The 16,068-nt window shown below is 45.5% G+C and overlaps 1 protein-coding gene across 1 annotated transcript in view; it reads right to left on the bottom strand.

Annotated features, from left to right (window-relative positions):
- ZNF831 (zinc finger protein 831) overlaps window positions 1-16,068 on the bottom strand; it is a 92,644-nt gene that overhangs the window by 51,320 nt on the left and 25,256 nt on the right. Inside the window, exon 4 of the mRNA XM_070381475.1 lies at window positions 5,434-5,585. Coding sequence (XP_070237576.1) covers window positions 5,434-5,585 — 152 coding nt within the window. The remainder of the gene's footprint in view (window positions 1-5,433; window positions 5,586-16,068) is intronic.

Genomic DNA, 16,068 nt, shown 5'->3' on the forward strand with positions numbered 1-16,068 from the left:
AAGTATGTAAAAAAAAGACAAATACCCTATCATATCACCTACATTTGGAATCTAAAATATGACGTAAATGAACCTATCTATGAAACAGAAACAGAATCAGGGACTTAGAGGATAAACTGGTGGTTGCCACGCGGGAGGAGAGAGAGTTGGATTGGAAGCCTGGGATCAGCAGCTGCAAGCTATTACATATAGAATGGATGAACAACAAGGGCAACATCCTGCGATAAATCATCATAGAAAGGACTATGAAAACATTTTAAATAAATAAAAGGCATGTGACCTTCATACCAGGAGAATGAAATAATGCCATGTGCAGCAACACGGATCGACCTGGAGATGATCACACTAGGCGAAGTCAGTCAGAGAGAGACAAATATCATATGATACCAGATACCCCATATGTGGAATCTAAAAAATTAAAAGATACAATATTACTAATATTTATAAAAGAAAAACAGATCCACAGACATAGAAAACAAACATGGCTACCAAAGGGGAAAGATGAGGGGGAGGGATAAACTGGGGATTTGAGATTGATGTAGACACACTACTATATTTAAAACAAATAACCAACGAGGACCTTCTGTATGGCACAGGAGACGCTGCTCGATATACTATAATAACTAAATGGGAAAAGAATGGGAAAAGAATAGATATATGTATACGTATAACAGAATCACTTGGCTATCTATAGCCTGAAATTAACACAACATTGTAAATCGACTACGTGCATGCTAGGTCACTTCGGTCGTGTCTGACTCTTTACAACCATATGCATTGTATAGTCCAATATAAAATAAAATTAAAAAAAAAAAAAACATTAAATTCAGTGGTGTTGGAAAGTCAAAAAAATAAAAATAAAAAGTTCAGTTCTCAGAAGAGTCTCAAAGATGCCAATCATCATAAAATCTTATAAATTAGGTCTCCATCCTTCATAACTCCTCTGGCCTTCTGCTTGCAGAAGACTTCACTGCCAAGCCATCTGTTAATTCAAATGATTAGTCCCAAGTTATTGGAATAGTTGAAAGAGGGAAATTAAGCATCCTTTTAAAAAATATTTTTCAAAAACATCCTCTCTCTCATCTTCATAAATTATTGACAGGAAGATTCTCCAAAAATAAAAGGGAGAAAGAATCCATAACAACATCTTATTTCAGCTCCTGGACACAAATATTCCTGGCCACTTCTTTGAAAATGTTTTGCTGATTTAGCTGACCTTCAAGGATGTGAGCCAAAGGTTTTCCCAGATTTGAATTGGGAAATTCCATCCCGCACCCCCATCAAAAGATTACTCTCCATTTCATTTCTGGGTTTCAAATTCCGCCACGTTATAGCCCCTCAGGTCACCCCAAACAAATCACCCTATCATTGTCATGCTGAGGAAACCAGGTCCTCCCGCCTCAAAAATACACACATTCGCACGCACTCACAAAGTTGTGTGTACGCACACTTGCACGTACACGCACACACACACACACACACAAACACAGTGGGGTCAGCTCTCTCACCAAGAAGCCAGCTCTGATCTCTCTAACCAGGACCTGCCAGGTCAAAGAAGACAAGAAAGTTGTTTGTAAATCGTGGGTGACCAAGGCCTATCTCTAGCTTCCTTTGAAGTTATTAATGGCACTCCGTCTTCAGACACCCAACACTTTCAGAGTGTCTGTCACTCTGCTGTGAAATATTGGCTTTGGGTGGTGGTGGCAGTAAGCTCTCTGAGCTCCTTTGATTCCCAGGGGGTGTTTATTTTAACGCATTCTACCCCACCTCCAACGCAATGGTGTCCATAATGGCCCATTCACCCCATGCTTGCTGGTTTATCCGACCCAACATCCCTGCTCCATCTTTGACACTTCAATCAGGAATGAGGGGTGATTAATATTCCCTGGGGCCACACCCCACAGACTCCCACTGCCCTTAATGGACACATTCCATGTGCTTTGTAATCATGGGAGAGGAAGCCCTTTGAAAATGGGCACCTGTGACCCAGACCTCTGGCTCAACTAACTGTTCCAACAACAAACACGAAAGCACAGTCATCTGTTATTACCACTTGCTCTGCTGCTGCAACATTATTACCTACATGGGGGTGGGGGTGGAAGGGGACTATGTTCCCAGTGGGCTTTGCACTGCGTATGGCCTCCCAATCTTAGCTCCACATTTAGATTTTGTTTCTGATTTTTCTTTTCTGTTTGGGGCTGGTTTTATCCCCCATTCCCTGGATTTTGGTAGAACAGGCTGGTGTTGAGATCAGAAAGCTACTGAGTGTGATGTTCTCAATACGGAGTAGCAGGGCTGGTCCCTGAGGTCGAGAGAAGCTTTTGAAGGGAAGACAGGATGAGGAGGACCATGAAAGATCAGAGACTTTCCAGCTGGTCTCTCCACTAGTACTGAGGCCCCTGGGTCACCATGAGCACAGGGGGTACACGTGCATCTTAGGAAGAAGCGACCGCCTCCATTGGAGGACGTATGGAAGATGCCCCCACCCTCTTGGGAGGACAGAAGAGCTCCCTGCTTTGGGCTGACAGTTCCCCAGGCAGAGCAAAGGGCTGGACCGACAGGTGGTGACTGCATTTCAACCACATGTGGAGCCCTGCCTGCCCTCATCCAGACTGCCAGCAGGTCTTTCTCCCAAAGAGAAGCTAAGGGGGCCCCCTGACCCAGCACACCGGTCTCAGGATTGAAGCTCACTTGGACCACATGCCTGCACGTGTGAATATGTCCTACTGGGAGGTGGGCTGCATGATCCTGTTTTAACGAATACATATTGATTTAGGTTTATAGAGAACTTTCTGCCAGAGCCATTTGCACACGAGGAGAGCACAGACGATGAGTGTCCATGCATGCCACTGTCTTTTCCACTTAGAAACACATTTTGAGGTCCCTTCTATTGGTTCTCAGACCGGGGGAAAATTGTTGAGGTGGTTCGTGATTGAATTGTGCCTATCCCTCCAAAACATATATATCCAAGTCCTAAACCCACAGAACCGGTGACTGTGACCTTACTTGGGAAAACATCTTTGCACGTGAAATTAAATTATGAGTCTCAAGGTAAGATCATCCCGGATTTAGGGTGAGCCCTTAGTCCAATGGCAAGCGTCCTTATAAGAGAAAGACAGGAGAACATTTGACCCACAGAAACACAGGAGAGAAGCTGTGTGCAGATGAAAGCAGAGACTGGAGAGGTGCAATCACAAGCCAAGGATACCTGGAGCCCCCAGAAACTGGGAGGCTGGGTAGGATCCCCTCCTGGAGGCTCTAGAGAGATTGGTAGCTTCTGGCATCCAGAACTGAGAGATAATACATTGTTGTTATTTTAAACCACCGCGTTTGTGGCAATTTCTTCCACAGCCCAAAGCAATTTACCAATCCAGAGAGCATCTGTTCTATTCCCCCTACGTCTGAACATCCAGAAGAAGCCATATCTCTGCTGAGAAATCTCCCCCTTGGGCTCCTCCCTGAAACACTGACCTCATCCTTCACTAAACAACAGGGACACTGAGTGCCACGCACCCCACATGCTCTCGGCACTCAGCATATGCCAGACCTTACACATGTGTGCGTGCTCAGTCCTTCAGTTGTGTCCAACTCTCTGCGACCCCATGGACTATAGCCCGCCAGGCTCCTCTGCCCATGGGATTTCCAGGCAGGAATACCGGAATGGGTAGCCATTTCCTCCTCCAGGGGATCTTCCCTCACCCAGGGATTGTACCCGTGTCTCCTGCATTGGCAGGTGGATTCTTTACCACCAAGCCACCTGGGAAGCCGCAGACCTTACACACGTACGCTTATTATGCTCCAGAGCTAAGAATCAACATTTCTCATCTACTTTAGAGTCTGAAAGTTCCTTGCTGTACACGACCTTGTTCGACCCTCACCCTGAGCCACTGTGGGGGTAAGACCTCTATCAGCGTCCTCTCTACAGATAGAAGGTTCCCAGGAGGGAGCTCGCTGATGTCCAGGGTCACTCCCCACATGATTGAAGCAAAGGATGGACAGAGAGCCTGTCTGTCTGTCTGTCTTTACCCTGTACCTCATTTATCAAGGGCAGGCACTGTCTTCTTCTCCTTTTCAGTTCTGCATGGAGCTTAGGAATAGAACCACGGTAGCTGATGTGAGTTTCCAGGATCAGCTTGATTCAGCTCTCTATGGTGCTGGGAAAAGAGCTGGTGGGAAAGCACTGCCATTTGGGGCAACTGGTAGAATTCTGGTGGGTTCTTTTGGGCTTTCTTGGGAGTGGTATCACCCAAGCACACCCTAATGGGCAGGTTCCTGGATTGTATCTCCTTGAGCAGGAGGCAAGTAATGGAGTTCAACGTGAGGAGTCACAGAAAATGAAGAAAGGGCAAAGCCCGGTCCCCTGATTGCATTTTTGTCTAGCCTGCTGCCCACCAAAGTCTTAACCCTTGATGTTCCATCAGAAGACAGTGCTTTTCCTTCTACAACTGGTCATCCATTGGAGCAAATACCTACTTTGACTTAAACTCTCATTAAGGGAAAAAAACGAGTCCTCATCCTTGCCTAAGAGAGGGCACGGGGATTGCAAGGAGAGGGGGTGGCGAGGGCTCAAGGGGCAGCAGGGAAGCACTATCTTCCTGAGGGGGTGGTGGGGCTTCGCAGAGACTGAGAGGAGGGGACCCTAACCAACTGTCCCCACCAGCAGGCAGAACCCAGGGTCAGCCCTTGAGCCAAATGGACAACAATCAGCCACAAAAGACAGTTAATTCAGTCACCACTGGCCATATGGGACCCCACCACCTTCTCACACAAGGTCTTGGTCTGACTCCGTCAAAACACTGTCCACAAGGCTAAGGCTGGGCTCAAGAATGCCCAGTGGAGGGAGGAAGGAGGGGAAACTGCAGTCCAGAGAAGTTAATTGATTTGCCCAGTGATTGCAACTTAAAATAGCCCATTTCCAGGAAGCAGTCTCCATTAGTTCATCCTTTGTTTACTTCCGAGCATCACGAAGAGCCCCTTTTGTAAGCCCCATGGAAGCAATGTTCCCAGCCGCTGTCTCATTACAACTCCTCCTGCTACTTTTATTTCACGTTCACTCGAAAGCCCATCCATTGACCTATTTAGCCTCACAGTGGCCCTGCAGGAAGAGGCCAGTGAGCTTCTTCAGAGAAGAAGATGGGGGGAAGGTGGAGGCACCCAGAGTTCTGACTCAGGCCCTCCATACTCAAGGATGTTTGTTGCATCTCAATATTCGATTCCCAATATCCCCACCCAGTTTAGGGTCTTGACCGCCCCACAGAGGTAACACTTCTGTCATCACCCCATAAGCCATCAATACCCTTGCTGGATGTCAGGCTTCAGACAGCAAGGACAGTTGCCTTTGCTCATTTCACATTCCCAGCAGCATTTCACGTTCCCAGCAGCATGTTCCCAGGTGCCCAGTTTGGATCCATCTCCAAGGAGAACAAGTCTTACCTGCCATCTCTGAAGAAGCCTGCCCTTGGGTCCTGCATGGGTCCGGCCCCTTGGCTCGGGGTGGGTGGCCATCTTTTCTCAGAACCCAGTGTGGTTTCCGTAGTCTAGTGACTCTCAGCTGGACACGGCTCTGCAAGAAATTCCCTCTGTACCTGGGGAACAAGAAGCACAGGCGGCATGAACACCGTGGAAAGCCTGTGCCCTGGAGTTCGTGGGCATGGAAATTCCAAACGGGATGCCCAGAGAGAAAAGTCCAGGTCCCCATGTGGAGTCTGGGAGAACACAAAGGGCATGAGGTCCAGGCAGCTCGTCAGCTCTCGGGAACCCCTCTTCCTTCCAGTCCTCATTCTCCTGCCAGGATGTGAGAATGACCACAGGGCACAACTCAGGGGGCTCTTGTGAGCATGAAACGAGACAGCACCTGGAAAATGCTTCCCACACCACCTAGCACACAGCAGGGCTTACTCAAGGTCAGTTGCTGTAATTAAACACTGAATTATAAGACCATGACTACTTATGTGACAGGCTGTCCAGTGGAACTTTATACAGTAATGAAAGCCTTCTATACTCTGCATTGACCAACATGGTAGCCACTAACCATAGGCATCTCTGTAGTGACTGAAATGTAGTTCATATGTCTGAGGAACTGAGCTTTCTGGTCAATTTCATTTTAATGGGTTTAAAAAGCCACAAGTGACTGCTGCTGCTGCTGCTGCTGCTAAGTCACTTCAGTCGTGTCCGACTCTGTGTGACCCCATAGACTGCAGCCCACCAGGCTCCGCCGTCCCTGGGATTCTCCAGGCAAGAACACTGGAGTGGGTTGTCATTTCCTTCTCCAATGCATGAAAGTGAAAAGTGAAAGTGAAGTCGCTCAGTCATATCCAACTCTTAGCGACCCCATGGACTGCAGCCCACCAGGCTCCTCCGTCCATGGGATTTCCCAGGCAAGAGTACTGGAGTGGGGTGCCACTGCCTTCTCCGACAAGTGACTAGTAGCTACCATTATTGGACTGGTTGGGTCCAAAGGGTCTCCACTGAAAAAACTGGGCAGCACAGACATTCCACATAGAGAAGCCCTTCCAGGTCATCAGGTCTAACCTCCAAAACAGAGCCTTCACATCCCAGGGGAGGGGGAGGTGTGTAACAAAGGCAGAGAAAGAAAATACTGAGCTTCTCAACATTGCTAACTATTAGAGAAAAGCAAATCGAAACTGCAATGAAGTACCACCTCACACCAGTCAGAACAGCCCTGATTAAAAAGTCTACAAATAACAAATGCTGGAGAGGATGTGGAGAAAAGGGAACCCTCCTGCACTGTTGGTGGAAATGTATATTGGTGCAGCCACTATAGAAAACAGTGTGGAGATTCCATAAAAAAAAACTAAAAATAGAGCTACTATAAGATCCAGCAATCCCATTCCTAGGCATATATCCAGATGAAACCATAATTTGAAGAGATACGTGCACCTCTGTGTTCTTAGCAGCATTATTCACAATACTCGAGACATGGAAACAACCTCAATATCTATCAACAGATTAAGGGGATAAAAAAAGATGTGGTGTGGGTTTATATATATAATGGAATACTGCTGCTGCTAAGTCGCTTCAGTCGTGTCCGATTCTGTGCGACCCCATGGACTGCTTCTCCATCCATGGGATTCTCCAGGCAAGAACACTGGAGTGGGTTGCCATTTCCTTCTCCAAATGGAATACTACTCAGCTGTAAAAAAAGAATAAAAGAATGCCATTGCAGGGACATAGATGAACCTAGGAAATATCATACTAAGTAAAGTAAGCCATAAAGAGAAAGACAAATACCATGTGATATCACTTACATGTAGAATCTAAAATATGACACAAATGGAAACTTATCTATGAAACAGATTCACAGACAGAGAGAAGAGATTTGCGGTTGCCAAGAGTTAGGGTGGGTGTGGGAGTCTGGAATTGGCAGATGCAAACGATTATAGGTAGGATGGATAAACAACAAGGTGGGACTGAAGAGCACGAGGAGCTATATTCAGTATCCTGTGATAAACCATACTGGAGAAGAATATAACAAACAATGTATACAGTTGTTGTTTAGTTGCTAAGTCGTGCCCAACTCCTTTTGCCACCCCATGGACTTAGCCTGCCAGGCTCCTCTGTTCATGGGATTTCCCAGACAAGAATACTAGTGTGGGTTTTGCCATCTCTTTCTCCAGAGGATCTTCCCCATGCACATATTGAACCCACATCTCCTGCATCGCAGGCAAATTTTTATTGCTGAGCTGCAAAGGCCTATGTATATAAACTGATTCAATTTGCTGTGCAGCAGCAATTAACACACCACTATAAATCAACACTACTTCAACAATTTTTTTTAAATACTGAGCTTCTGTTTACAGTTATTTTCACCTGGAGTTTCTTATATCTATTGTTGCATGCCCTTTATAATGTACATAATACTTTAGGGGAGTAGAACATATGTATGAAAGTGAAAGTGAAGTCGCTCAGTGGTGTCTGACTCTTTGCAACCCCATGGACTGTAGCCTATCAGGCTCCTCCGTCTATGGGATTTTCCAGGCAAGAGTGCTGGACGGATTGCCATTTCCTTCTCTGGTAAATAAACAGTTATGCATTCTTGCTGCTGCTACTGTTAAGTCACTTCAGTAGTGTCCGACTCTGTGCGACCCCATAGACGGCAGCCCACCAGGCTCCCCCGTCCCTGAGATTCTCCCGGCAAGAACACTGGAGTGGGTTGCCATTTCCTTCTCCATGCATTTCTTGGGTGCAGGCTAAAAATGTTTTACCAGTAAGGAATGTGGAGCCAAAAGCAGACCAGCAAGCTAGTCTAGCACCCCCTAATGGCAGGTGAAGGAACTGAAAGACAGACCAAACACCTGTCACGTACCCTGACTCTCAACCCTGTAGCCAGTTGCTACCGGACTCTTGACTCAGGTCCCTGCACCATTTTGACCATTATTGGTGGTCAGCCCATTGAAAAGAAATCTGCACCACGTCTAGCTGCCTGGTCAAGCTACAAGGTCTCCCTTCCCAAGGCTCAGTTTACAAGAATTCTGTTCCCACCATGATGCTAAGAACCACCTGGTTGCAGAGGAAGGTAAGGCAACCTGCTTGGCAATTTTTCTTTCTCACTTGTCTGAGCTGTTGCCAACATCCAGCCGCAGTCCCCTCATCACCAGGGCCATTGGCAGAATTTTAAATAAGATCTGCAGAGTGCCGTATCCTCCTGGGCGCTGATTTTCACGGCAGCAACAAGGACAAAGTGACTTTTTCTTCATCTTATTCGTGTTTGGAAGAGGCTCCACTTGCAAGCACTCCTGCCTCCCTGGCCCTGGGCAGGAGCTGTCACTCCCCATGGGTGCCTGCCTGGTTCTTTGAAGCAGCCCGTCCCTGTTTGTCAAGACCTCAGGATCCTGAAAGTATGATCTGAGCCCAGGTGAACAGCCACAGGGCTGCTGTTCTGCTAATCATAAACCCGTCAGACCAGCCAGTGCTGCTGCAGGCCTGGGGAAGAGCGACTTCTAAGTACAGAGACAAAGGCAGGAAGGATGGTGTGGGGATGCGGGAACCTTCCTCACCTGTGTGCCGTGGGTCACCTTTGTCTCCAGTCAGCGGGTAATTGACACGAGCTCACAGATGTTAAGAATGACACAGTTTGAACTGCAGGGAGGTCTGCTTTTGGAAAACGGACAAAAGCGAAGAACTGCATTTGATGGAAATAACTAGGAGACTGCCAGGAGAGCTGCAGCCTCTGGACTCGGGTCTCACTGCAGTGGAATCTAGACACTTTTGGCCCTGGCGGGGAGCCCAAGTGGACTTTGGCATTATCCTCAAAGCAAATTTTGTTTAATCGTGGGAAAGCTCAATTTCTTTCTCTCCTGGGTTCTCCAGAACATTGTTCGAGTGCCCCTCCTAGAGCAGCATCCCCCTGGGATGGACAGCCAGGATGGGGCAGGACTGCAAGCTCACCATCACTGTCCTGCGAGGCCCCTCATGCTCCAGCAGGTACCACGAGTGCCTCAGCTACTGCCTCCACCTTGGCTACTCGCCCATGTCAGCTGTTGGGGTGCCAGCTGCTAGGGATGCACTCTTACCACCTTCTCAAGAGGGTGGCCCTTGGCCAGTGGGAACCGACTTGCCTGGAAGGCCTGGAGGAGTGTGCACACCCCCAGGAAGGGCCCTGAGCCATTGTCACCGGGTGTGAGACCCCAGTCTTTTTGCTTCAGAGCAGGACAATCTCTGTGACACATGTCACACTCTAGAGCTCCTGTGGGGTCAAGCACGACTGGACATCCGACCCCACATCTCTTCTGAGTTCTTCCCTCGCCTGGCCTGCTTCCCTCACCCCTCACGAGCCTCCTGAGAACCCTCCCTAGGTGAACCACTTGTACCAACATCCCCATCTCAGGCCCTGCTTCTGGGGAGCCCAACCTCAGATGCAAGATTCCAGGGTCATCCCTGCTCCTCCTCCTCTGAATCCTGCCCACCTATTTCCCCCAGCGGCACTCAGGTGCATTTACCAAACCTCCTCAAATATGCATGTGCATGCTAAGTTGCTTTAGTCGTGTCCGGACTCTGTGACCCCACGGACTGCAGCACTCCAGGCTTCCCTGTCCTTTTGCTCAAACTCATGTCATTGAGTCGGCTATTTAAAGGCCAGATTTTAAATCCAACTCATACCTGACACACCCTCTGCTCTCTTGGTCTCTCTCTGTAGGTCTTCCTTTAAGAGCCAACATAACTTATGTAAGATTAGCACAGTATCTTCATTGATAGACCTCGTGAAAGACCAATCAGAAAGAAGCCTTCTTGCTCTGGGTCAGCATCAGCTGGGGCCCTGATGACCAGGGGACCAAGGCCACGAGTGCAATGGATATCAACTTTTCTGGAGTCCACTGGGAGGCTCATGAAAGCGGGCCAGGTAGGGCTGTCATGTATCTCGATGCTGGTGGAAAGCCATTGAACACCCTGCCTGCTCCAACCCCACCCTGACCCCCACTCCCACCGCCCTTTCTATCAGGCAAGTCTTGGAAGGTAGATCCCAAGTGGCAGACTTGCAGGTTTGATATGTGCTGATCCCAGAAAAGGAATACGTGTCTGCCGCGTGACCCTCCCTTAATCCTACAAGGAGTAATAAAGCAAACAGAAACGGTGGGAAGGCACAGCAGATCCTCAGCGCCCTTACCACACAGGACCTGGAGTCAGGGCTCTGGTGCCGTGGAGAGCATGACAGAGCCTCAGCACTAGTTCTCTGCCTACAGCTCACCTCAGAGTTATCTCATTGAATGAGGAGAGTATGTCATGACTAAGTGAGCAGACACACGGACTTCCGCTTTACAAGGAAAAACACCATCAATTAGGAGAATTCTGCCCTCAATGTTTTCTCCTGTGTTCTCCGCTTCCGTGATTAACGGGCATTTTAGGGTTTACAAAGCGCCCTTTGCCCACATAACCTCCAATCTCCTCCTTGTTCATCCCAATTCACTCAGGGCTTCACAATTCATTGTTCATTTGTCAGGAGCTTCCTAGAACCAGTCTCTGAGCATTTCATGCTTCAGATAGCACTGTACACAGTTACAAATTAATCAATAAAATCCAATTCCATGGTCCAGTGCCTGCTCTGGGCACGGCTGAGACATTTTCTGTGGACGCTCAGAATCTCTATACCTCTACTAGTTAACATCAGGGCAATTAGGTGTCCAAGTATGAACTTTTTACATTTTCCCATTTCCACTCTGAAGACAGATCCTGTCTTTTCTAATCCCTCTCCCTTAACTCCTGTACTTTCATTAATGAAAACACCCATTTTCATTACATATTTGGAGATGGTAGCAGAGAGATGAGTGAAACAGAATAGAGGGCCCTGAAATAAATTCCAAGTATACACAGGAAGTTAAAATACAGCAAAACAGTGAAAAAAGTGGATTAGACCAGGGGTCTATACGCCTTTTATGTAAAGGTCCAGATAATAAATATTTTAGACTTTACAAGCCATATAAAGTCTCTACCACATATTTTTATGTGTGTATATATATTACACACACATATATTTATGGGCTTCCCAGGTGGCATTAGTGGTAAAGAATCTCCTTGCCAATGCAGGTTCAATCCCTGGGTCAGGAAGACCCACTGGAGGAGGGTATGGCAAACCATTCCAGTATTTTTGCCTTGAAAATTCCATGGACAAAGGAACTTCCTGGGCCCCCCATGGGGTCACAAAGAGTTGACACGATTGAAGCAACTTAACACATACATAAATACATATTTATATATATGTATATGAAAGTGAAAGTGAAGTTGCTCAGTCGTGTCTGACTCTTTGCAACCCCGTGGACTTTAGCCTGCCAGGCTCCACCATCCACGGGATTTTCCAAGCAAGAGTACTGGAGTGCGTTGCCACTTCCTTCTCCAGGGGATCTTCCCGACCCAGGGGTTGAACCTGGGTCTCCCACATTGCAGGCAGACTCTTTACCATCTGAGCCACAAAGGAAGCTCATATATGTATACATTTATATATTTTTATGCAAATATATGTGTATATATACATATATGCCTATATGCATTTTTCTAAATGTAGAAACCATACCTTCCTCACAAGGGTATAAAGAAACAAGTCAAGAGCTAAATTTGACCCAAGGTCCGTTGTTTTCTACGTAAATATAAAAATAAACCCTTCTTTTATGTTAATACAGATAGAGAAAGAACATGAGACTATCATTTTGTATCTGTGACCCCGGGAGACTGACAGTAAGGAAAAATTTCTTAGACAAGATCAGAAAATCATAACCATGAAGGAAAAGGGAGCTCCATCTGACTACATCAAAATATGCAACTTCTTGATGATCAGAGAAGTCTAAGTGTTAAGTGTTAGTCACTCAGTCGTTTCTAACTCTGCGACCCCACAGACTGTAGCCTGTCAGGCTCCTCTGTCCATGGAATTCTCCAGGCAAGAGTACTGGAGTGGGTTGCCACGCCCTCCTCCAGGAGATCTTCCCGACCCAGGGATCAAACCGGTGTTGCCTGTGTCTCCTGCACTGCAAGCAGATTCTTCACTGCCTGAGCTACCACGGAAGCCAGAGAAGCATAAACAAGGTTAAAAAATAAGAAGCCCATTTCCACAGAACAGTGGGCTAGCTACTCTGGTTGCCTACCTTCCTATTTACCCTGATACTGAAACCAACTAAAAATGCAGATTAAAATATGAAAATGTTTACAACTTATATTTAAATGTACTGGTGTTCTGATTAGAAGGTAAGATATATTTAAAAGTCAAAACCCAAGTGAAAATAGAAACCTAAATAAGTGAGAATGTTTTCATTTTGAGGGCATTTGCCAAACCATAGGAGCCTGTTGTTCCGTGTTCATGGTCTGGTGGGGCAGTGTGGGGCGCAGAATTCAAACCCAGAATCTACCCTGTGTGAGAGGTGGCCAGAAGACCCAACCTCTTGTCCTGCGTAAAGCTGAGACCTCAGAGGTTATATCCTCAATATCTCGGTGAATTCAGAATAATACACCCTACCCCCAACACCAGCCCAGAGAACTTTTTTTTTAATTCCAATCTTATCACTGAGTAAAGAGGGCAAAAGTGTCTCCTGTTAATTTTATAACACTGAGTCTATCTTCTCATGGGTTTGCAATCTGAATTCACATTACCCTGGGACATGGAAAAAACTACAAGTAAGAATTTTCTTTAAAGTAGTTGTCAATGGGTGCTCCCAGGTACCTAGCAGAAGCAAAACAAATTACTGGAGAAACCCACCACGAAGTTCCCAAAACCTCAGCTTACTGGCTTCCCTGGTGACTCAGCTGGTAAATAATCTGCCTGCCAATGCAGGAGACACAAGAGATGCGGGTTCAGTCTCTGGGTCAGGAAGATCCCCTGGAGGAGGACATAGCAACCTACTCCAGTATTCTTGCCTGGGAAACCCCCCCGGACAGAAGAGTTGGACACGACTGAGCCTGCATACACGCGATGTCAAACAAGGAAACAAATACCAGAAGCCCAGGGGATTCCTAATGGGATAATTTACAGTGACGTGCATCTGGAGACATCAAAGTAAAAGTATGAAACACCAAAGATTAAAGAAGATCTTTAAAAGTAGCCAGAGAAAAAAGACCTTCAAAAGACAGATGAGCAGATGAATCGCTGACTTCTCTCCATAAAACGGAAACTAAATGATGATGCAGTAGGAGCTTTGATGGATTAGGAGGAAATAACAGTGAAATTAAGACTGGAGACACAGCAAAAATATTTTTCAACAACAAGGATGAAATAAATGCATTTTAAGACTCATAAAAAGTGAAATTTTTCTTCTCTAAAGGAAGTTCCCAGGAATATGCTTCAGACAGAAGAAAATAATCCCAGAATAAAGACTTGACATGCCAAAGGCAATGAAGAGGCAGGATGTTTACAATTTCGTGGGTAAATAGAAATGCATGGGCTTAAACATCAGATAACAGACTTGGGAAGTACCTGTAGTTATGTATGACAGGCAAAGGATATATGCAATTCTAGGATATATACACAATCCTACACATTCTGGGTCTGCAAAACATGAAAAGTCTGCTCCTGACAAACATTAGTAAGAATATGGGAGCGTGCAAACTCTCACATTGTCAAGTTGAAAGTGTGATTATCTTATAACCCAGTAATTCCACTTTAAGGTATATTTCTTAGAAAGCCTCTCACATTGTGTTTAAGGAGGCACACATAAGCATGTTCATGGCAAAGTTAACACATACACAAAAAACTGAAAACAATTTAAATGTCCATAAATAGGGGAATGGAAAATGCAATGTGTAATTCTCACGGGATAGAATACTCTATAGCAATTAAGATGAAGGAGTTTTATCTGAATGTATCAACATGGCTATATCTTCAAAAACACAATATGGAGTTTAAACATCAAACTGCAAGATGATAAATTCAATGTGATATATATATTAATATACACATATATTTTAAAGATACTAAACAATTTATATATTAGTGGATACATTGATTATAAGGTATGAACACATGGATGGAAATAGCACCAAACATATAAAGCTACATAATTATCTTTTTGTTCTATTTCCTTTATTTTATGTAATATTTAAATACTACATAAAGTAATATTTTATTTGTTTTATTTTTTTAAGGCTCTGAAGCAAATATGATAAAATGTTAACATCTGTTAATTCTGGATCAGCACTCATGAATCTGTTATAGATTTTCTAAACTTTTCTGTATTTTTCTTTATTTTTATTTTTCCAAAAAAAAGAGAAAAAGATGGGAATTCCTTGGCAGTCCAGTGGTGAGGACTCCACACTCACTGCCAAGGGCCCAGGTTCAATCTCTGGTCGGGGAGATGCTGTTGCTGCTGCTAAGTCGCTTCAGTCGTATACAACTCTGTGCGACCCCACAGACGGCAGCCCACCAGGCTCCCCCGTCCCTGGGATTCTCCAGGCAAGAATACTGGAGTGGGTTGCCATTTCCTTCTCCAGTGCATCCCGCAAACCATGCAGCACAGCAAAGAGAGAGAGAGAGAGAATATGCTGATACATGAGTTTCACAATACTCTGTGAGCTGAGACCCATAGGGGAATCTCTGCCACAGTATTTCATTTCCTGTAGAATATTAAAGACAAATGGAGTGAAAATGGGGGCATGAATTTAAAAATGGGCTTCTTTCTTAAGGAGAGAACACACAGGTTGATAGATAGATAGACAGCATAGATAGGTGGATGGATGGATAGATAGATAAATAGATAGACAAGGTAGACGGATGAATGGATGGACAGACAGATATCAATAGATAGATAGACAAGGTAGGTAGGTATATGGATGGATAGATATTGATAGATAGGTAGATATAGATATGCAAACATACATACATATGTGAGTGGGTAGATGGATATATAAATGGATACACACATCCTATAATATAGTCATTCACATCTAGGGGATAGATGGAGACAGAGCGTGTGGTAGGCAGATTAATACCCACTCACCCCTGCAGAGATGGCCCTATCCTAATCCCCAGAACCTGTGCATATGTTACCTTCCATGGCTAGAGAGACTTTGCGGACGTGATCGTGATGAACGTGTGTTCAACCAGTCTAGTTCAAGTGTTGGGAACAGAAAGCTATAAACGAGGCACCCCCAGCCTTGTGGCCCTCCTCACATCTCCTGGGACCCTGACTGAGGTCTGGAGATTTATGTGATTATTGTCACTTAGATGTAGTGTAGTGTGTAGCTTGATATGTGGGAGCAAAGCCACACACCAGTGCTCCTGGGCTGTGGTCAAGGTGATGTAGCATTGCTCTCCAAGCCCACTCTCTGGACCAGCATCCTCAGCATCACTGAGGAGCATGTTAGAAGTACAGACTCTCCAAAGATCTCTCTCAATAAATGTCATATTGCACTTGAAAATATGTGAAAGTGAAGTGAAATCACTCAGTCGTGTCCGACTCTTTGCGACCCCATGGACTATACAGTCTATAGATTTCTCCAGGCCAGAATACTGGAGTGGGTAGCCTATCCCAAAATATGTTTTGATATTGACCACTAACATAATTTAACAGTGATGAGAACAGACTCTATATGATTTCAATACTTTTAGATCATGAAATTTTTGTATCTGGTCTT

Source organism: Bos mutus, chromosome 13, assembly GCF_027580195.1.
Source record: "Bos mutus isolate GX-2022 chromosome 13, NWIPB_WYAK_1.1, whole genome shotgun sequence".
In the NCBI taxonomy this organism is placed as follows: domain Eukaryota; kingdom Metazoa; phylum Chordata; class Mammalia; order Artiodactyla; family Bovidae; genus Bos; species Bos mutus.